Source organism: Gadus macrocephalus, chromosome 3 (genome assembly GCF_031168955.1).
Source record: "Gadus macrocephalus chromosome 3, ASM3116895v1".
Taxonomy (NCBI): Eukaryota; Metazoa; Chordata; class Actinopteri; order Gadiformes; family Gadidae; genus Gadus; species Gadus macrocephalus.
The window spans coordinates 21,331,055-21,353,858 of record NC_082384.1 but is presented as its reverse complement, the minus strand read 5'-3'; the positions used below and the strand labels follow the sequence as shown (position 1 = coordinate 21,353,858).

The following is a 22,804-nucleotide window of genomic DNA, read 5'->3' as shown; positions in this document are numbered from 1 at the left end:
TGACCTCACCTGTATTCAACCTCTTTGACTCAAAACACCTTCAGACCACTCGCACACACACACTCAACACCGTGCACACCCTGTGTGACACATATCTTCCTCCCTAGGCTATACTCACAAGCCTCCATCCCGCTCCAGGAAACAAATTGTTATTTAGCTATTGCCGTGTCGAGAAACGAGAGTCCTTAACAGGGGAATGTGGAGAAAAGAAAGAGGAAGATGGACTGGCAGAACGTCAGCACTCCCTGGTGGCCAATATGAAGAATTACACGAAAGCGTCATTCTAATGTGTTTTGCTGTGTAGATGCACACGGGCTTGAGTTGAGCAAAGCATTCGACCACTGAACGGAAGAGCAAAATAAGACGTGGGATATGCTTAAAAGCGGGGAAATAAGCCGTAGAGTCCATGAGCCGAGATAAGCGGAGGAAATTAATCTGAAATGGTCAGTAGCCTACTAAGAGCCTAAAGGTGCTATTTCGCCTCCGTTCGTCCGTAACGGCGAAGGCTCTGGTCTGTGTTAATTTGGATCCGGTAATAGACAAGTTTGTGTATCGGTGGTGGTGGGGCAGGTAGAGACCTCGGACACCGCCGGCCGACTTCTTCGGCTCGCAGGCACGACGCTTTCACCACTGCCTCCTCTGCCTGTCCGGGTAGGAGAGACCGGGCAGATGGGCCCCACTCCCCGGGGACACCGATGAAAGCTTCCAAATGTCCCTTCGCTCGTCCAGACAGCTTAGGGAGCCGTGAGGCGACACAAAAGAAAAAACAAATACAGTGGTGGGAAATGTCATGAAAGGCATGAGACGAAATGTAGAAATGTCCCGAATAAATAAAGCAGGAGACGGAGGCTGGCAGAGTGACTGTCAACATTCCATCCAGGCATGGGTGGGACACCGGTAGGGGTCCCGTGGAGGATGAGGAAGATGAGGATGAGGGTGAGGATGTATATTATATCTGCGATGGCATCTGCTCCTGAGACGCGAGTCCAGATTGCAACGCAAATGCGTCAACATTGTTTACAACTATGTGGCCGGGGATGAAACGCAAACATCCCTGTTAGAGGAGGAGGAGAAGAGTAGGCCTACGGGCAGTGCGCACAGCGAATACATTTCCAGTTGCACTGTCTTTGCCCTTTTGTTGTTGTTGTTGTTGATGATGTTGTTGTTATTGTTTTTAAACCAAGTGGGGTAGGGGGCGTCGTTTGAATGAAGATAGCCTACTCATCAAAACACTTTGAGATGACCCTGGGAGGGGGAGGGGGGCGGTTGTGAGAGGCCGTCTGATTTCTAATCCCAAAAAATAACTATCACAAGATTGAGATGGTCCGTTTCGTTTTGTTTTCCATTAACTTTCAAGCATGTCGTCCTTTAACCTATTGCACATTTTCTCACGGTTACACTTAGAAATTATAACAATACATTATATGGGGCAAAAAAAAAATCAGGACACTTAATATGGTAAGAAACAACCAAACAATGAACGATAAGACGCTAGTTGGCTTAACATGTAAGGACAAAGCTCGACATGTCACTGTTTCCCTTGTCGTTTCAGCCGCCAAAAAAGCAAGGATAATGCAAATCGGTCTTAACGAAGCGCTAGGCAACACGCGTGTGCTGTCGCGAGGAGGTGATTCGCCACATTAACATAACGCCTTCGTCAGAGCAGCCTCTGTGGTCCCCTGCTGAGCGTGACGTCGCAAAGGACGCACGACTAGGTCTCTCCATCAAATGCGTTCATTACATGACAATTCTACCGTTGTGTTATTGATGATTTTCTTATTATTGTTATTGTCACAACTTTGACTTAGATTTACTGATGAAGTAGAAGAAAAAAATCCATTCGTTTTTTATGTAGGCCTAATTTAGTTTTTTGTCAGCAGTGATTTTATTTGGAACCACAAAGACCACACGTTTATACTTTTAATCGGGCGTTATGTTAGGCACAATAAGGATGAAAGAAGTGTCCATGATTTGCTAAAGTCGCAGCACGCAGCAGTAAAAAATAAAATGTATTTAACAATGGTTTTAAAAAAATAAATTACTTTTGATCATAAACCTTGCTACAAAACTGTATAGCAATAAACTTAAGATGCATCTTTATAAAACAAATATAAACTAAATAGAATGTCAATTTATGTACAGTTTGTGGGAACATTCACTGACCAGCAGCGCTTTGATTATTGCACTGAGGTAGAATGGATTGTATGGGACAATGCAAAAAACATTCAGTATTTTGCAATTATTTTTATGTACCGATCACGGTAAAATCTTGTGAAATCGAATTTGATTAATTTGATCTTTGACTAGAACTTGTATTTGACGACTAGAACTTATTTCTCAAATTAAGTCATGACTGAGTTAAGTTACAGTAAAGAGAAGACATGTTCTGTAAAATATGATAAATAAATAACATGCTGAGTGTTTGCTGCTCCTTCACATTAGTGCACAATAACAGTTCAAACCGTTAAAGTGCACCAATTCACAAAACAGAACCACCATTTCCCCGTTATTGTCCATTATGTGTGATCACATGGTAACGATAAAACACAAACAAAACAAATATAGTTTGCTAAATAGTTAACGATCTAGCAGATAATGTACTCTTTTTCTTTTTAATACTATAACACTGTCCAGCAGAAATAAAATGTAAATTATGGAACAGTGTTTAGCCCTTACGCAGAACCAACACCAACATTGTTTAGAAAATATATTTCAGCAATCTTGGACACCAGCCATCGGAAGCCTTGAAATTGGAAGTTGTCACTATTATTTTGTATCAAAGGGCAATAGTTATGATGTATTGTAATGCTATTGTGTGTTTGGTCAATACATGATTTAACAGAACCAAAATATCAACAAATGTTATTCGCTTCACATTAATATTAATACAATACTGCATCAGCAATATCAATCTTCGATTGGTTCCATGCTATGACATTTGGTTAGATCAAGTGCGTCTAGATATAGCTTATGAGATATATTCCATATATGTCAGTCAGTTCTCCCACCTCGTTATGTTAGGTATTTTATAGTTTGCTTTAAACTGTTCTTTGCCTAACCAGTGGTAAATATAAAGCTACAAAACTAGCTGTTGAATTTATATTCCATTGGTTTTAATCACATTTTGAGCATGATGCTAGGTAAGCACATCCCTGGGATTAACAACAATATATACAAATGTATTTTCTGAAACAACAGCATAAAATAACTACATTGAAGCTAAACACTACGTAAACAAATTGACTTTTTCAGGGCAGTAGCCCCCTGGTGGCCATGACAGAAAATGTTCAATAAACCTTTTTTTGTATAGGAACTTTGATGGGGACTGCGTGTACTAACTAAAGATTATTTCACTGCTGGACTCACAATGCCAATCAACTGCTTTGGTTACTACCTTATCTTAAGTTCCAATAGGCTGTCCGTTTGAGAGGGGATGTCACAAGAAATGCAGAAATAATTCTCTAAGCAAGGAGAGAATCCCAAAAAAATCAATCGTAACAATGATGGAGGCAAAAAGCAACATAAAAAGCTAAACAAGTTGATCTTCTATTTTGTCCGGGACGGTGAATAAAGAGTAACTTTACAAGCAGCGGAAGTTAATTTCCTCTCTCTTTTTCCGCATATTGCATCAATTATACCTACTGGAACCCAGAGATGACATTGATTGGCCGCTTCGCTCAACTGGTGCTCCTAAAATGGAACTTTGAGTTGGTGAGAAACACAGAAACACATTCGGAGATGTCTGCGCTCCCAAAGGCCATGTAGCACTCTCACACACAGATAGGTTTGGTTGATTCACGTTCCTGTTGACCTCTTAGGACCTTCATTCAGATGATCACACACCAAAGGCACTAATTTGGCATCAGTCACAGGTGGGCACGAACAACACTAGCCGTACCCTGCTAAATTCAGCGTCAACCCATGGCAGCCCCTTTCAGAGGCCGCCGTGCCCAGTTACACCGTTCGGTATTCAAAAGACCTGTCATCTAATCTCATGTGTCCATTCATAAAGGTTCACTTCTCGTCCACTTCCAAAACGTTTGTTCTAGACTTCGGCGGGTACAGATCTCAGTAAACCAGCTCTAATAGGGTCTCTCCCTAAGACATGAAACATCATCTTTTGTTTTTCTACAGTCTCCTTCAGAGTCGGGGTGTATTGCTTAGGGGAATTTCTTGGGGTAACATTCTTTAAGAATGATGCCGGCGATTTGCCTGGAGGCACCACCCGTTGGTGGGATGGAATGGGGGGCAGGGGCAAGGGGGCAAGAGAGATTGCTGGAGACCCTTTCCTGGGATGGGGCTTGCTCTCATTTCTTACGCTCTAGGTAGTTGGAGGGGACCCAGCCCTTGCGCGGGACGTGGTCGTCCTGCACCTGGCAGTACCACCACCCGTTTGGGTTCCTCTCCAGTACCTCCAGGTAGGTGCCCTCGGAGAAGCCCATGGTCTCCTCGTCGCCGCCGTAGTCGGCGATGGACACGTACACGTCCCGGCCGAGGTTGTTGTGGATCAGCTGGCTCTTGTCGATGGGCTTGGGCCGGACCGCCGACACGGGGAGGCCGTTCCTCTGGCCCGCCGCCCGACCCAGGGCGTCCTGGGCGGAGCTGCTGCCCCCGAACCCGCCGCCGCCGCCGCCCGAGGAACCCAGGCCCCCGCGCTCGTCCGGCCGCGGCTGGCTCTCCACCACCACGTGCGGCCGCACCGTGCTGAACGAGGCGTTCCTGCGCACGCCGAGGGTGGCCGACCCGGAGCGGTAGTGGTCGCTCCGGCCCAGGGACTCGTTCCGTCTCAGGGACCCCGTCGTGTAGTGGGAGTCCTTGCCGGGCGGCGAGGCGGTCACGAACACCGACTGAGGCCTCACCGTCACCTGCCGCACGCCGTTCCTCATGCGCACCCCGCCGTTCACCAGCCCCGACGGCTTGGAGAAGCCCCCGGGCGGCTTGGAGGGGATGGGGGGGCTGCTTCTCCGCAGCACCTGGTGCTGCTGGTTCATGCCCTGCAGGTTGATGTTGTTCAGGACCAGGACGCGCTGCTCGTTCTTCTCCAGGCTGTTGGACTTGCTGCTCCCGCCGCTCCGGTGCCGGTCCGACTCCTTCCTCCCGCCCACGTCCACCGGGTGCCGCACGGGCTCCAGGAAGTAGGAGGGAGCCCAGCCTTCCTCCGCGTTCCGGCGCACGTACCACCAGCCGCTCTCCTGCTTCTCCACCACCTCCAGCTCCACCCCCGAGGGGAAGCTGATCTCCGAGTCCTGCACCTTCTGGTAGGCGTCCAGGGACCGGTAGAGGCTGGGGCCCTCCAGGTCCGAGTCCCCGTGGCTCCCCTTGGAGTAGACGGAGGACAGGTCCGAGGTGCTGCGGGAGCACAGGGAGTCCTCCGAGGAGACCACCGACGCCGTCTCCGAGTCCTCGCCGCGCGAGGGCTTGAGACTGTGCCGCGGCTGGCCCCCGCCCCCGGCGGGCCTCAGCTGTCGCCGCAGCGAGCCGATGTCCATCCGGTCGGGCCCCTGGGGCTCCGACTTGGCCAGCAGCGGCTTGGGTCGCACCGAGGGCTTGGGCTTGGTGGACGGGCTCTGGCCGATCCGATGCTCCACGTCCCGGCTGAAGCTGACCCCTTTCGCGTGGCTCCGCCCCGACTCGTCCGAGGAGGACCGGGGGCTGTGGTCCATGTGCCGGCCCAGCGTCTGGCTCCTTCGGGTCAGCTCGGGCGTCACCGTCTTCATGGTCCTCCCTGGCAAGGGGGAGGAGCCGGATGGTTTGCGGGGGACGGTGGAGGAGTGGTAGCTCCTCGGGGAGTGGTGGTGGTGGTGGTGGTGGTGGTGCCCGCCGGAGCTCTTGGCCGAGGAGGTCGCCTCGTCCGCGCTGCTGGCCCGGAAGCCGTCGTTCTCGTAGATGCACTCCTCCTTGGCGAGCGCCTCCTCCGAGGACCTCATGGAGGACCGGCGGCGGTTGAACACCGGCGACGCCTTGCAGATGGGCGGCGGGGCGGCGGCTCGGGAGGTAGGGGGCGAGCCGCGGTACTTGTTCCCCGCCACGCTGTTCCTCTTCACCTCCGGGGGGCGCTCGTCTTTCGGCGGGTCCGCGACCGCCTCGCCCTCGCAGCCGACGGCGGGGATGTCGTACAGGGGTTCCTCGTATGCGGGCCGGGCGGGGGGCTCCGAGGCTTTGGCGGCGGGGGTCGCGGAGACGGGTTTCTCGTCCGGGTCGGCCTTTTTGACGGGCGGGGCGGGGGGCGGGACCTTGGGCCGGGTGAGGGTGCTGGTGCGGCGGTTGAGGTTGGGCTTCTTCCTCTTGTCTATGTAGGAGCAAGGGGCCCAGCCCTCCATCTCCCCGATCTGGACGTACCACCAGCCCCCGGAGTTCTTCTCGATCACCTGCACACAACACAACAGCGGGGGAGTTGTGATGGGTAGGAAAATTTACATTTAGGGCATTTTAGCACAACGCTTTTATCCAAAGCGACTCACATAAAAACATTTGCCAGGAGAAAGAGGAGCAATATATCACCGTCGGTACAGTAAGGATGTTCATAGGACCAAGTGCCAAGCACTAACAATTGCTAGGTTAACCCATTCCCCGTATACGAACGAAGATAGCTAGGATAAGAGGCTTCACCATGCTAGGTACTATTTCTAAGGAAATACAACACACAATATGGGCTTACATTCAGTGCCAGGACGTACAATAAGTGCGTATGAGGGGTGTGGGGGGGGGCTATGCAGAGTCAAAGTGATCTCTGAACAAGTTATTCTTGAGACTTTTTGAGATGGTGAGCAACTCTGTGATCCTGACTATACCTGGGTATACACGCTTCAAATGCAGTCTGCGTAGGTCTGTGTATCTTTCACTGCGTTGCTGACGCTGATAAGCATACATTTAAATGCCTCAGTGATCAGAATTTGCATCCAAATAAAGTCATACAGATGAATAATAATCAGAGTATAGTGTTAATTTATGTAACTAAAAGTTATAAATGTCATGAGCACTTTTGAAAATATCACTGCCATTGTCGTCACAAACGCCTTTGAGATACAGGCCACTCTTGTGGCACATCATCGTAGCCTTGAGATAAAACCAAACTTGTCCTTTTTATCTCTGTTCTTTTTGTTGCTCGGAGTGAAATAAAAGACTTTTCTAAATCATTCGGATCGAGCAGAATCCTTGAGGTCTTTTGAGTTGCCTCGGCGTCTCTGACTTGACTGGAGGCTACTCGGTAGACATGCATATTCAGTGAGCCCCGAATGTCTAATGTCGGGGACGGCAACACATTTAGACAACGCCGCTTACATCAGCCTTTTGTCCTCCACGGAAACTGATGCCATCGGAGATGGAGGACTGGAACTCAGCGATGGTGTAGTACTCTGCTTCCACAGCAGGGGGCTCTGGTGGCTTGGGTAACTGGAATCCCTAAAACAGCAGGGGAGGACAGTGTTCAAAGCAAATTAGAGAGAGAGAGAGAGAGAGAGAGACAGAGACAGAGACAGAGAGAGAGAGAGAGAGAAATACGTAATAAATGTATTATCTTGTGTATTCAACTTTCTTCTAACGGGATGTTAGTCATTCAGTACTTGTAAGTGTACAAATAAACATTTGAATGCCTATTTGAAGCTATGAAGCCATTTCAGGCATCCAGGAATATCAAGGGATCTTGTTATGCAGTGTATTTGTTTGAAATATTATTTATGGGTACATGATCCTATTATTATCTGACAGGAACCATCCATTTTCTAAATAATTTACCCTTGAAACACAGCAAGTCCCTTTGGGCTGACTATTGCATTATTCTAATGAATGAGTGAATGAGTAAATGGATGTCTCACCAGGTTAGTGTCTCTTCTTGGAGGAGGCTTCTGTCGGAGGTTTGGAGATCCTGAGGAGAAAAATGATGTAACGTTTGCATGCTCCATGCAAGTCATGTGGTATATTCCCATCTGACGGGCATGGAGAGACTAGCACAAGACGTTAGATAAAACTAAGTGACAAGTCATTAACATAAACAAAATCCACACCAGAGCTTCAGTTATGTTAGGTCTTAGTAAAAGAAAACCGAGAATCCAATGCACATAACATCTTAGGTAAGTAGTACAATTATTGGGTAACACTCATTTTATAACATTAACGTTGAATAACATTCTGTTATTCAACAAAAGACACGGCACCATTGACTCAATTTCTTACCTATGGCGTCAAAGTCTAGAGAAAGGCAAAATTAAAAAACAGTTCAGCATCTCACCTAACATCCACCTTTTCTCCTAACAAAGGTATTTATTCTAACTCGCTCTGGATAAAAGCTTCTGCTTAATGCCCTAAATATAAATGTAAACGTATGCATCCTGAGTTGCTGTCTCTTAAAGGTGACATATTATACCGCCAGAATGTGAGTGTGATAAGCCATTACAAATTTTGAAAATCGAAATTTGCCGTTGTCGAAATTTTGAATGTTTTGATCTTCTGACATCACAAGTGGGCGTGTCCACCTAGAGGTGGACACGCCCACTTGTGATGTCAGAAGAGACAGATTTTCAAAATGGCTCGTAGCGGCTAATCGCACTCACATCCTGTTGGCATGACGTGAGCCCTTTAACACCACACCCGGCTACACCCTCAAGCAAAACAACAACCGCTCAGCGTGTCTCCACTCACCCCCGACCTCCACCCTGCGGGGGGCCACCCGGGCAACGGCGGGGGACCCCGGCTCCGCCCGGGCCTTGCTCTCGTTCAGGGAGGCGCTGGCCCCCATCAGGAGCCCCAGGCAGGGGCTGTTGGAGCCGTAGCCCGAGCCCGAGCTCAGCCGCCGGCCCGTCTCCGCGTTCAGCTCCCCGCTGACTGGCATGGGCAGGCTGATCTCGCTCTTGGCAAAGTGGCGCTCGGGCGTGGCCCCTCCCCCTCCCCCTCCGCTACCGCTGCCGCCACCGCCGCCGCCGCCCTCCTCGTCCGTCTGGATGTCCTTCTCGCTGACGGACTTCTTCTGCAGCAGGTTGCTGATCTCCATGATGTTGCCGATGATCTCCACGGGGCCGGTGAGGGTCTTCTTGCGCGGCGAGGAGAAGTCCTCCTTCACCTTCTTCAGGTAGGACGCCGGCGCCCAGCCCTCCTTCCCCAGGTACCTGTCGGACGATGGCACGCGAGCAGGCGTCCATTTTTGTAGTTTTTGACAGGAACAGAGTGGACTACAATACACTGGCCAAGCGATCGTTTTAAATTGTAGGAAATAAAATTTAAAGACACACTTGTTCAGAGTCCACCTAGACTCTGCATAGCCACCCCTCTTACACACTTATCGTAGGTTGTACGTCCTTGCACTTAAAAATAGTGCTGAGCATTGTGTAGCATCTTATCCTAGCTATCTTTGCTGTATACGGGGAATGGGTTAACCTAGCAATTTGTAGTTCTTGGCACTTGATTCTATGAACATCCCTACTGTACCGACTGCGACATGTTGTTTCATTTTCTTCAGACAAGTGTACTTATTGTAAGTCGCTTTGTATAAAAGCGTCTGTTATATGCCCTAAATGTTAATGTCAATGTCACGCTGAAATGTTGCTAAATTATCAAATCTATCTGCCGTTGGCTGGTGGCTGGGTTTCATTTTATGGAGCAAAGTGTAGTTTGGAGTGTATTTCGGTAGCTGTTTCCTCTGTAACACAGCAGACAGACCGGTGCTATGGAGCTCCACTGGGGAAGCAGGGTGGTAACCCCACCAGGGCCAGACCCCCCCCGTGCCAACACTGTTGACACCCACTGTGTCGTGGAGGGACTTTGGTCAGGTGTCCGCTTAAATCCATATGTATGTATAAACACGTTTTAGGCCAGCCATCTGGCGTTACTATGGTTTGCATTGTAGCGTACACTTTTACTCAATCCGATCCGACCTTTATGCTTCTGTTTAGCACCACATGAGCTCTTAACTCCTAAGCAGACTGCGTGAGGCCAGAGGGGGACTGTGACCTTTGGAGTCTGGAGTGTAAATGCTGGTGAATCAGGACGACTGAAGTGCCATGAACACAACACAAGGTGAAGAGTCGAGCCATGCAGTGAAAGAGTTGTGTGTGATTGTGTCGGTATTGCGAGCTCCAAACTGCTAGATGTTGTGGTGTTGTGGTGGATCTTATAAAATGTTGTTCACATATTGCTTAGCGAATATACAAATAAAAACTTTAAATGGGATCACGCAATATTATCTAATAAAATACAAATGCATTGTAGGAAAAACGGCTGAACAGTGTTAACAAAACAACAAATGCTTCGTATTGCGATGCTGTATGACTCACAAGGAGCGTGTTTTTGGGGAACAACACAAATCATTCCACAGGAAAACCGTGTTTTAACACTAACTCTGGACCACACACAGGAAGAGGCGTAAGGGCTGGCAAGGTGACATCGATTGTGAAAACAATGCAACAGTACTGAGACCTGGCTAAGTGACAGCAGTACAATACAAAGCTGTGTTGTTACCGTCCAAGAATTCATAGTCCTACTAGGAATAGTTAGTTCAAAATCTCTGTTTCAAATGGATCTCATGCGTGTGTGTGTGTGTGTGTGTGTGTGTGTGTGTGTGTGTGTGTGTGTGTGTGTGTGTGTGTGTGTGTGTGTGTGTGTGTGTGTGTGTGTGTGTGTGTGTGTGTGTGTGTGTGTGTGTGTGTGTGTGTGTGTGTCTGTTGCAGTCACATTTGAAATTCATCAACAGCAGTTTCAGTAAAGGCCCCCTGGAACGATGAAACTAACAATCGGCAGTAAACAACACACACACACAAATAATCAGCCATCCAGCCAGTCTGTATCCTATTAAACACACACACACAAATATCTTCCATAAATTGCATATTGAATATGGCCCGGAGCTTGACCGCATGAGCTTGAGTGTGATCATCACCATGAACCAATCAGAGATGGCGCTTACCTCACATACCACCAGCCCTCCAGGTTCTTCTGGATGACCTCCACGGTGACCCCTTTTTCAAAGCTCACCTCGTCCTTCCCCTGGCTGGTGTACGGCTGGATCGTCACATACTTCTCTTCTGGAAAGAGAAAACAAGAGAGAGAGAGAGAATGAGTTAAAGATGAGATGGAGAGCAGGTCAGATATGGGGGAGAGAGAGAGAGAGAGAGAGAGAGAGAGAGAGAGAGAGAGAGAGAGAGAGAGAGAGAGAGAGAGAGAGAGAGAGAGAGGGATGGAGATTGAGAACAGGTCATAGAGACGGAGAGAGGCAGAGGAAAAGTTCAGTGTAGCTCACGAGAAGCCACGTTCTACGTTGAGAAAGTTATCCCTGAATCTAGGCCGAGGGGTTAAAGCCTTTGCAGAAGGCTGGGATATGCAGTAAGTGCGACCTACTTAAAATCCTTGCTATTTCCCCCATTCCAACATAAACACAGCACACTTACAAATAAAAAAAAAACACCACCATACTGCTGACCAAGCAATAACAAACAGCGCCCTCTGTTGGCCTGACCTGCCCCCGACAGACACAGGCCCTGAGGTCTCTCTCACTGGGATGAAACAGGTAAAGCTGAGCCTGGTCTTCTAAAACTGCCCTCTACAGCCCCACACCCCCTTCTCCCACGACCCTTGCAGCACCCTCGCAGAAATGTATACCTCCCTGATACTCTCTCTCTCTCTCTCTCTCTCTCTCTCTCTCTCTCTCTCTCTCTCTCTCTCTCTCTCTCTCTCTCTCTCTCTCTCTCTCTCTCTCTCTCTCTCTCTCTCAGGACCAGGTGGATCAGGGGGAGCTCAGAGGAAAGACCCAGAGGGATGAAGCCCCTGGGAGGGAGAGGGAGAGAGAGAGAGAGAGAGAGGAGGGGGAGTGTGATAAAGGAGCAGTTGAAAGATGGGTCGATCAAATCTGACAAAAGGCTGCCCAGTATAGTGCGCCAGTATGAACAAAGTGGGACGGGTTTCAACACGAGCGGCGATGGCGTTGTAGAGGTCATTGCACCGTGTGTACCAACACGGCGGGGGCGAAAAACAAAGATGGACACATTTCCCGCATTATAATCCCTGCACATTATTTATTTGGAGTCTGTATCCAAGGGGATTAAGAGACTTCCATCGCAGCGTGGGTGACTCATACCGTAATTACCGGTAGCTTGTTGTTGATATTGCAATGAACGTCGAGCGGGAAACTGCCGCGGGGCGGTCCGGGAGGATCTGAGACGCGCTGTTCATCTCTGGGTTCCACGTTCCAAATTCCAGTGCGGCCGAGGTAAATAACTCGGAATGTAACGGGATGATTGCTTGTAAAAGTGGCCTGCCGTTAGTTGACATAAAGAGCCAGTGTTGGCGTTTCAGATGGAATTCGACCACGTTTCGGGTTGGGGTTAGGGTTACGCCAACTTTAAGACACGTTTTTACTACCGTTGTTGAAAGACTGATATGAGCGTTATAATAAGTAATGTTGAACCAATCTCTGATTGGTTCAAACATCCACACACACCGACCGTATGGTATCCGAAAAGCTGTCAAACACTGCCCAGACAGCTCCACACGTCCACACAAACAGACTAACTGGGAAAAAGGTAGTCTGGCGAAAATAACGCCTCCTGCATCCGCGGCAGAGTGGAACGTTCAAGTAGTGTTTAGGGGAGGATGGCAAAAACATAGGTTTCTACAATTCTTTCCTCTAAATTGGGGACTTAGTTCAGTAACAGCATGAGGCTATCGACCCGTGCGTGTGTGTCATCGTACGTGCCTGTGTGTGTCCGTGTGTACATGGAGACAGGCAATGTACAGAGGTGCTGGGCTGCAGAAAATCACATCAGACTCCTGCTGTCCAATGATCGCTCTCCGTGGGGGCAGAGTCCACGGCTAACACAACCGGACCCTGTTATTGAACACGCGAGTTCATCTCGCAGGCGAAAAACGAACTACACCCTCTGCTATCAATCCAATATCTGCCTGTCTATCTCACATTCATCCATTGATCCATCACTCTAACTTACAGCCATCTCTCAGCCATTTTCCTCTCTCTACCTCCCTTCCTCCATCAATTAATCTTTTTTATCTCACAGCCCTCTCTCTCTCTCTCTCTCTCTCTCTCTCTCTCTCTCTCTCTCTCTCTCTCTCTCTCTCTCTCTCTCTCTCTCTCTCTCTCTCTCTCTCTCTCTCTCTCTCTCTCTCTCTCTCTCTCTCTCTCTCTCTCTCTCTCTCTCCTACAGCCATCCATCCATCTATCCATCCATCCATCCATCTATCCATCTATATGTCTGTCAATCTCAGAGCGAGATATGATAAAGACAGAACTGTGGTGCTGAACAAGAGCCCGAAGACCTCAAATGTAGCTGTGTGACGTACTGGGTCGATTTAAATGATCAAGTACGATTTGAACCTGCAATAAGCGATTAAAGCGGTGATGGGTCATTCGTAAGACGGTCTGACACGGATTCCCATCGCCTCCAAAACCCCTCCTTCTACGGCGGCGGCGACAGCTAGACTGATGACTCATCTTCCGTGAGGGGGGGTGGACTTAAACCAGGCCACAGACTGTCTGGGCCCCTCTGCCTCTTTCACACACTCCTGCCAGACCCCGGGCCCCTGCCAAGCCCGCCCCTGCTGTGCTGGAGAGCAGGGGGGGGGGGGGCAACCCTTAACACTAGCTAGCACTGTAGCGCTCTGCGCTCACGTCATTACCCACTCAACGCTCGTTAACACGGTTTGCTTACTGACCCACCAGGCAGGCCTCAAGGGCGCCCCCCCCCCCCCCCGGTTCTAGGTCAGGCCCAGGCATTGTTACAAAGAAGACCTCTGAGCTATTTCAGCTAATCAGCAGGAAGGGTGGGAGGTGATGGAAGCCGTCCGCCAGCCAGTAGATAAGCAGACTCTGGACTCAGGTCTCTGACGCAACGCAGCCCTCGCACACCGCTCAGATCTCCTCCAACGTTCTGTCTCGTGACTCGGTGTGGTGAACGTGTGTGTGTGAGTGTGTGTGTGCGTGTGTGCGTGTGCACGTTTCACCCGCAGCCCCGCGGCCGCGAGCCCGTCCTTACGATGGAGTCGCTGGTAAGTCGGAATGTGGGCTCGGTCAACAGCATGCCGTGTGAATCGAAGGGATTATGAACAGGAACAGTCGCCCGATTGTTTGTTCTCCTTCCAACTCCTTCCGGGAGCTTCTTAGTCATGGGGCGCACCGTGGAGGGGCTCCCACTCTTAAACACACACTCCGGTCTCAGACGTGGACACGTTGAAGCTCCTAGGATGAATCACTGGAGGTATACCTTCTTCTTCCAACAAGTTGGGCCGTGGTAAAGTGACACATAGAGCCACGTTGAGTCACGTTGTAATGCGTTAAAGATGCTGATGGTGAAAAGGCTGCATGGGCCCGGGAGTGCAAACAATGTAGGAATAATGGCGTAGAATCTACATCATCATTTTCAACACAACATTACATTCAGAATGTAAACACAATCCATAAACGAGGCGTGCGCTGGACAGATGTTCGTCGTTTGCGAACCATACAAAAAAATGTGATGATGTGACATAAAGCCATGTTTGTGTGTGTGTTGACCTATAATGGATGCACAATTATTCTAAATGGCTTGCATAATGCAACAGTCATTAAAGTTCATTAGCTTTGAAAATTAAGAGGCGCTAATTTAATGAGTTGAGTGGCAACCCCATTATACAGTAAATCATGTTCCAGTGTTTGAAGTTCCCTCATAGTACCAGATGTTGCGCTCCTTTTTGTGCTGTGCAAAGAAATACACATTAATTAACTTAATGTGTTTGGCGTGTGTGAGGATGGTTAGGAGTTTGTACACTGGGAATTGGAAGGACCCGCAATGTACTGTTGGGTATTATTATCACATTTTGTTCCTTTATCATGTGAAAGCAGCAGTAAGACACATTGTACGAGCTAACAATGGTTTGTGCCGTGCTGAGTGTGTGTGTGCGCGTGCGTGTGTGTGTGTGTGTGCTAGTGGCACACTTTCTGTCTCCAAGTTTGTTTATGTGTCTCAGGGAACATTTCTTGAGTCCATGTGCCTGACAGAAGGAGGGGGAGAGAGACTTCTCTATGACCATGTGTGTGTGTGTCTAAGTCTGTCTGTCTGTCTGTCTGTCTGTCATGCATGCATGCATGTATGTATGCATGCATGCATGCATGCATGCATGTATGTATGTATGTATGTATGTATGTATGTATGTATGTATGTATGTATGTATGTATGCACGTACGCATGTCTGTCTGTCTGTCTGTCTGTATGTATGGGGGTGTTCCTGGTTCACCTCGGCTCTGCTGGCGGTTGACTATGCCCCCCAGGGTCCAGCGGCGGTCCAGCCTCCTCAGGTGGGCTTTGCGTCGTTTAGTAACTGATCAGGGATCAACCAATAGGGAGAGGGGAACACAAAGGGAAGTAGCCGGAGTTAGTCAGCAAATCAAAAGGGGTGAGAGCAGCTGTTAGCAGTACGCTAGTTAGTTTGAAGTAGTATTCGTTATGCTACAGAAGTTCTTGTACTAATACTGTACTAATGTTCTTTCAACCCCATTGCTTACATAAATACAAGTACACCGTGCATTTTTATCATAAGCAATGGTATAAACAAAAATAGAAATTCCATAAAACAAGTAAGTCAGTTAGTTAATTGATAAAGCAGCCGAATTGTATTGTGCTATTTCTAGCAGGGAAATTCCTTGATGCAATGGCATGTTCAGTTTATGAATTGGCTTCTGTGTAACGTATCATTGCGATTGCAAAATTAAATCCCTCTATCTTGTGTTCTGCAATATCCCACTACGTGACGCAACGCATTTGTGTGTGCATGTAAGTATCTGGTTATGTTTACCATTTCCTGCCTTGATACATTGTTATTCTCTCCTAATCCAATATCAAGGCTGCATACAGAAGAGGGAGAGAGAGAGACATTAACAGGAGTGTTCTCTCTCTCTCTCTCTCTCTCTTTCTCTCTCTGCGAGTGACTCCACCAAATGACTCTAATGCTCCCACTACTCCGCCATGGACCTCTCCCCCCCTAGAACTCTTCCCCCCCCTCATCCTCCATCCCTCTCTCCAAACCTCCTTCTATTCTCTCCCTCCCTCCATTTCTCTCTCCCTCCATCTCTCCCTCCCTCCCTCCCTCCCATCCTGCCTTCCCTCATTTCCAGGCATGTCCCATCACTTCTCCGCGTTCCCTTGGAAAAAGAAAAACATGAATTTGCTCCGCCCCCCCTACGCCCGCTGACCCCCTAATTGAAATATCAGCTTAGCGCGCTCCGAGGGAAGAGGAAATGTTATTTCAGGGTAATCTTCGTGAGGGCGGACCCTTGTCTTGTCAGTTCCTCTTCAGCGCCTGTCACTTGAATTAGGTTACGGGCCCACACTGGCTTAATGAGGGGCTGGAGATGGTGTGTGTGCGTGTGCGTGTGCATGTGCGTGTGCGTGTGTGTGTGTGTGTGTGGAAAGGGTTAGTGGAGATCAAAGACAGTGTGCTCTGATGCGTTCACACACCAGGACAGCGAGTGTAATGAAGAAGGTAGCGGGAGTTCGAGAGTGTGAGCAAGAGTGAAAGAGAGACGGAGACAGAGGGAGAGAGACAGCGCAAGAGCGAGACAGATAGTGACAGAGACAGAGAAAGCGAAAGCGGGAGAGAGTGAGCGAGACAGAGAGACAGAGACAGAGAAAGTGAGCGAGAGAGGCGAGACAGAGACAGAGCCAGAGCCAGAGATCCACAGAGACAGAGAAAGCGAGCGAGAGAGGGTGTTTATGTGTATGTCTGATAGTGATTAGTGCATGTGTTTGCATTCCAGGGCCCTCGGTTTCTCATTGGTGTAGAAGTGTGAACGCCGATCGAAACCGAAAAACAGTTCAGAAACAGAAGTTTGAAAGAGGCTGAATCTAATTATGCGCCCGGCGCCATTTAATGAGCGATCATCCATCAAGCGGTGATGTCGATGCCTGCGTTTACCCTTTAAGTCCTCTTCGAAGGGACCCATGGGTCTGACAGTCCATACCTGCCAGGGCTGTGAGACAATGCTATTGGGTCATTCCCACAACTGCCCTACTTGCGCAGTGTGTGTGTGTGTGTGTGTGTGTGTGTGTGTGTGTGTGTGTGTGTGTGTGTGTGTGTGTGTGTGTGTGTGTGTGTGTGTGTGTGTGTGTGTGTGTGTGTGTGTGTCTATGTGTCCGTGTGTGTGAGTCTGTGTGAGTCTGTGTGTGTGAGAGAGAGAGACAGTCTGAGTGTGCATGCACGTGCGCACAAATGTCGGTGCATGTGCATGTGCGAACACTGTCTCTCACACACACACACACACACACACACACACACACACACACACACACACACACACACACACACACACACACACACACACACACACACACACACACACACACACACACACACACACACACACAGCGCAAGTAGGGCAGTGTGTGTGAGTGCGGGTCGGCTGCATGGGTATATGAGCATGTATATGGAAGAGGGGAGAGCTGATGGTACAGTGAACAGGAGTCCTGTGGAAACAGACCCCACCAGCATGGGGGAGGAGGTGATGACAGCACAAGTGTCCCTGTGTGGGATGAGCCTCCTGGGGGGACACGTGGCAAAATATCCTCTCTGCTGAGGCGCAGAAACTGGGAAAATCCATTCGACAAAGCCTTGGTGCTGTGAGCTTTGATTGCTGTGGCCAGCTGGGCATTTGTGGACTTGAAACGCATGTGTAGGTAGCGATGTGAGTCCGTGCTTTCCTGACCAGGATGGTCATTTAAATTGGATTGTAAAATGAGGCTTCTTGCAGAATATAGCCACCTTCATGTGTTCCAAGTGCAGTGTGTGTGTGTGTGTGTGTGTGTGTGTGTGTGTGTGTGTGTGTGTGTGTGTGTGTGTGTGTGTGTGTGTGTGTGTGTGTGTGTGTGTGTGTCTTCAGAGCAACACTAACCTTCTCCAGTCCTGGAGGTCCCCAGATCCAGGTCATCCTTGGTTCCACTCTGGGAGTCGAGGTATGTAGCCGGGACCCATCCCTGCTCCTCCACTGTGCTCACAAACCACCAACCTGCCAGAGAGAGAGAGAGAGAGAGAGAGAGAGAAGGGAGGGAGGGGGAGGATGAGTGTGGGCAAGACAATAACATTTGATGTGACCGCCCCTGGGATGGGGGGGAAAGAAATCTAATTGAGATTCTTATCATGATTCACAACTTCCAAAGAATCGAATCAATTATGTATTATTTTCTCTTGCCTTAGTTTTGCCTTGGTGCGTTTACATTTCTGCAGTGGGTTGATACAACTTCTTCAAATATAGAAACAACATAAACCTATACACACTCTGCCCTGCTTTCAGGCAATCATTTTCCACACTTTGTGCACAGTGGAACGGAGCAGATCGTGAAAGTAGCGCCCATACGTGCTGAACCGAGAATCCATTTTGAATCCAGTGATACGAAAAGATTCACTCCCTTGATCACCAAAGGTATAACCCATTGTGGCCAAAACATGTTTTACTTCAAAGAATCCACACACATGGTCTCAATCCAGCACGGACAGCAGCCAGCAGGATGACCCAACTTACATCATGCATTTTGGCTCCCCAAACCGCGGCTCAGTCCACTGCACCAGCAGAAGCAGCAGATGCAGCCGGGTATTCGCTTTAACATAGCTCACTGCATTCCATTTATTCATTGTGCTTCAATACGTGAGCGGCTCTGAGGTTTTCCGTTTTGTTGGCGTTCCCACAGAGATGTGAGGGGGGGGAACCTGTGCAGGGATGGCGCTTTTTGCCTACTTGGAAAGCTGTCGTCATGACTAACCCGGACCGCACGTTGAAAGAGCGAGTGCATGGTGGAGACGGGGAGTGTTGGGTTTTCTTTGGAGCTCCGGGCGATGGTAGTTTAAAGAGGCCCTGAATAGAAGTTGACAGGTTTCTGAAAGATGAATTTAGGATTTAGTCAATGCGTTGATTAAATTGACTGTTTTATGACCTGCCATTCCTGCCCTTCCTCTACAGTATGTGCTGTTTGTGGGGTCTGTTCTAAAGAGAACTCTGAAGAAAAAAAGCCAGGAGGTAGGCACTGGGTTAAGCAATTAGCATTGGACCCAACAGCAAAGGACTCTTTGAGCAAGGCATGAGGACTATACTACTGCGACGACTCTCTGTTATGTGGAAAAAAAGATACATTTGTCTTTTGTAATAATGGATGTTTTTTTGCTAACTCGAAAATTTGAAATTGCTAACTATTACACAGAAAGTACATATGACTTTACCTTGACTCAACCTCAAGCAAATCCCAATCAAGCTCCACTCTAAAGAGAAGTCTGCAGACACATCTATCACTGTTATTCTTTAGTTCTGTGTGTTAACACACCGACAAGTGTAAAAACACATGGGAACTTGGGTAGCGACCAGAACCAACAACTTCAGGAGGGCAAAATAAGAAGGCAGACTGTCTACGCCATTGGTCATATGTTGACATCCAGTGTGTGTGTGTGTGTGTGTGTGTGTGTGTGTGTGTGTGTGTGTGTGTGTGTGTGTGTGTGTGTGTGTGTGTGTGTGTGTGTGTGTGTGTGTGTGTGTGTGTCTTCATTTAACAAGCATCCCCTATCCGTTGCAAAATTTGAGCGGTGCGTCACGAGAATTCTCCGCATCATTTGGGCCTGATGAGGCCTTTTCCCCTACGGGGTCGTTTCAGGAAGGGGAAGGCCGTGCCTATCTCCAGCGTGAGAGACGTCTCCATGGAGAGACGCATGTTTGTTTAGGAGTCACCGCATTCCCGGACTGGCGCAGACAGACAGACAAACAGACACTCCGCCAGAAGGATAGACGAATGGGTTTCAGGGTCATGTAAGAGTAACAGCCTTTATAAAGTGTTGGCGATCGCAACGTCTTCAAGCATCAATGGAGGGTAATGGAGAGATTGTTTTTTGTTTTTCATGAGACATATTGGGTGGACATTACGAGATTCACGCACGCACACACACACACACACATACAAACACCCGTACCCACTATTCCCTACACCCACCACATCCACAGACTATCCCACACACACACACACTATTCCCCACCCACATACACAAACACCAACAGACACACGTGCAGATGGTAAAGGTGAAAGAGCAGGTGAATGGCAGACTGGGGCAGCAGTTAACGTCGTAGTCTAAGGGAGGTTTGACAGGGAAGTCGCCAACTCCGGTGCGTTGGGGGAGCCATATGGTTGTGCTCTGCCTCTCTGGACCAAGCCTCACACCCTGCTTCATGCTCCAGCTGGACCCCAGGCAGGCTTTCCAATGCTTTGCGACGATGATGTGGAAAGTATGCCTGTACTCAGGGTGCGATTTGCCAGGGGGATGCGTGGGAGTTCCCCCTTTCTGGTCTGTAAAACACGGCCTCGGCTGGACTATTTTTATCCCCGGCGGGGGCAAACTTCATCCCTCTCAACCCTCAATGGGATCAATGCTACTTCACCAGTAGACCATATTAAATACCACAAATAGAAGTATTTCAAACTAGCGCTGTAACAGTCTATGGTGCGATAGAATGGTAGAATCTGAAATGGACCACCCGCTGTCAGTGCTAGCGTTCGAGAGACAATAGATGACATTGGGGCTAATTAAGCTAACGAACCTGGTGCCATTAGCCTTGATCCATGCAGCTAGCGTTGCGAAAAAAGAGACGCTGACTGTTTATTTCAGTAAATGGCCTCATTCCCTCCCTGGAGATGTGGGGAAAAGAGAGGCCCCATGCCGCATAAGGACGACAGAATACCCTCATCAAAGCAGACTGTTTTTTGGGTATGGGTATGACCCATAAGCCTACACTGTAGCCTAGTTATTTATTTGTTGATATCGCCTTGTGCTATTTAGTTTTGAGATTATTTTCTATTGAATATTGACGTTCAGAAATAGGTGTTTTGGCATGCCTGGCCGAGTGGTAAAGGAAGAGAGATTTAACTCTTGCATGTTTTGTTGGGCATGATCTCTATGTGGTCGCATGAGGAAAGTTCAAGATAGGATTTGAGGGGAAAAGTATTGCTTAAGGCTACTTGAGTTAAAAGGAGTTCGATATTCCTGCAAGGCAGTGAAGAAATCCAATGTCTGGAATTCGTGATTTATTTTCCTGGAGAAATCGTTTTCAAAACATCCCCCTCTCTGGTTTTTTTCACAAATCGCACCCTGCTTGTACAAAGCGTGACAGCTGGCTACCACAAATAAATTGAAATACAGCGGATGCATAAACTAGCATGTCCCTCTGTAAAAAATGATCCAAACAAAATATATAACACTAACATTGTCTGTGTGTCGTCTAATCTTTCTTTCCTTTTGCACTTGCATACATGCTGAACAGCATAAAAGGGGGAAAGAGAGATAGAAGATGATGTCAGTCATATGACAAAGTGATTATCTTATCTTAATAGCGTGCTAGGATCTCATTCGCAACGTAAACACTAGCTTGGTTTGCTTTGAATGAAGTGGGAATCTTAAGTGGTTGTAAACATGCAGGCCAAGCCCTTTGGTATCTGATCCAGCTGCTTCTGTAGCCATGTAAAGCAGGCACTATGGGCTATGAACCATCCAAAGAGGGACAGCTACCGTGTGGTGTGCTGGGTACTGCTAACAGTCACTCCGAACAGTATTCAAATTCAAACACACCCACACACACAAACACACACACACACACACGCGTACAAATTCCTTTCATCGTGTCTCTTTAGAGTGTGCCATTCACCTAGGAGAGTGACCCGTCCCCATAAATAGTACGATAGTTTCTAAATAGAGCCCCCTGATCATAACTCAACCAGCTCACCAGACACCCACTGATGCACACACTCTGTTGTGCGCACAGTGACTGTCTGTACCCTGCATCCCCGCACAGGAACACAGCAGAGATGTTTCATGCAAGGAAGCTGTAGTGTTTCTGAAGGCACTCTTCCTCCATATCTCCCCATCTGCCTATCTGGCTGATTCACAGCTAGCCACCTACCTTAATATATTACCCACTATAATGTATACTGTATAAATATAATGTATATTGTAATACATTACAGCTACCTACCTACCCGCCAGCCAGCTAGATAGCAACCCGACCAACCTGTCCGTCCAGCTGATCTAATACCAGCTAGCTAGCAACTCTTGATAGTGACCTACCAGCTAGCTAGCCTACTTATATACCTACCAGTTAGCGTGTTACCCTTCCTCCCAGTACTAAGTAGTCCTCTGCGATCTACTAAGAAAGCTAGTTTGTTACTGTAGCTACTATCTGCCTGCCTACCTGCCTGCCTGTCTATCTATCTGCATGGGTAGCCCCCTACTTCCTATTACAACTCACTGGGGACGTTTCATCTTACATCCAGATTTCACGGCAGTCTATTTTCTTGACAGTTCGGTTGTGCGAGGCTAATTAAGTCTCACACCATGTCCCATAGATCCAGGAACAAACACGTTTTGATGGCTTGACACCCATACTAGCTGTCAAACTATTGAAACCGTTAATTAATATATATATTAATATATATTATATATTATGTACATATTTTATTATATATTTATAAATAATACAGCCTATCTCGCATAAGCTGGCAAAGATGTGTATGTATAGCTCTCCTCACTACAACTCTGTGACAATGAGGAAGAACAGGCCCCACCTGGACTGACTGAAGAGGACAGCAAGGAGAAAGCAACACAAGGCGTACTATCCATTAGAGCAGGAAAACAGATTCATAAATCAACCGCAGTGACAGCGGCTAGAGGTCACTAGTTGCTATTTTCCATCAGATGTTTGAGCTTCGATGCCGCAGTTGCCGCAAACGACAGTGGATTTAGCGGGAGCTGATAGCAAACACAGACACACGCACAGTCGCGTGTGTGCGCGCACACACACGCATGCGCACGT

The 22,804-nt window shown here is 48.3% G+C and overlaps 1 protein-coding gene across 1 annotated transcript; it reads right to left on the bottom strand.

Moving 5' to 3' along the window:
• Positions 1-1,328: 1,328 nt before the first annotated feature.
• LOC132453546 (SH3 and PX domain-containing protein 2A-like) lies at positions 1,329-18,462 on the bottom strand. Its single transcript, XM_060046470.1, has 7 exons — positions 17,861-18,462; positions 15,211-15,294; positions 10,895-11,012; positions 8,638-9,101; positions 7,815-7,864; positions 7,282-7,401; positions 1,329-6,368 (listed from the first exon to the last, which is right to left on the bottom strand). Exons 1-7 carry the CDS (start codon positions 18,105-18,107, stop codon positions 4,308-4,310), a joined length of 3,144 nt encoding a protein of 1,047 aa, XP_059902453.1. The 5' UTR covers positions 18,108-18,462; the 3' UTR covers positions 1,329-4,307.
• Between the last annotated feature and the right edge of the window lie 4,342 nt (positions 18,463-22,804).

Coding starts and splice junctions, on each gene's coding strand:
- LOC132453546 (XM_060046470.1), bottom strand. CDS start 18,107: ATGATAAGAATCTCAATTAGATTTCTTTCCCCCCCATCCCAGGGGCGG. Junction 15,295..17,860: donor GACCTCCAGGACTGGAGAAG/GTTAGTGTTGCT, acceptor ATCCCTGATCAG/TTACTAAACGACGCAAAGCC. Junction 9,102..10,894: donor GAGGGCTGGTGGTATGTGAG/GTAAGCGCCATC, acceptor ATCGTCCGACAG/GTACCTGGGGAAGGAGGGCT.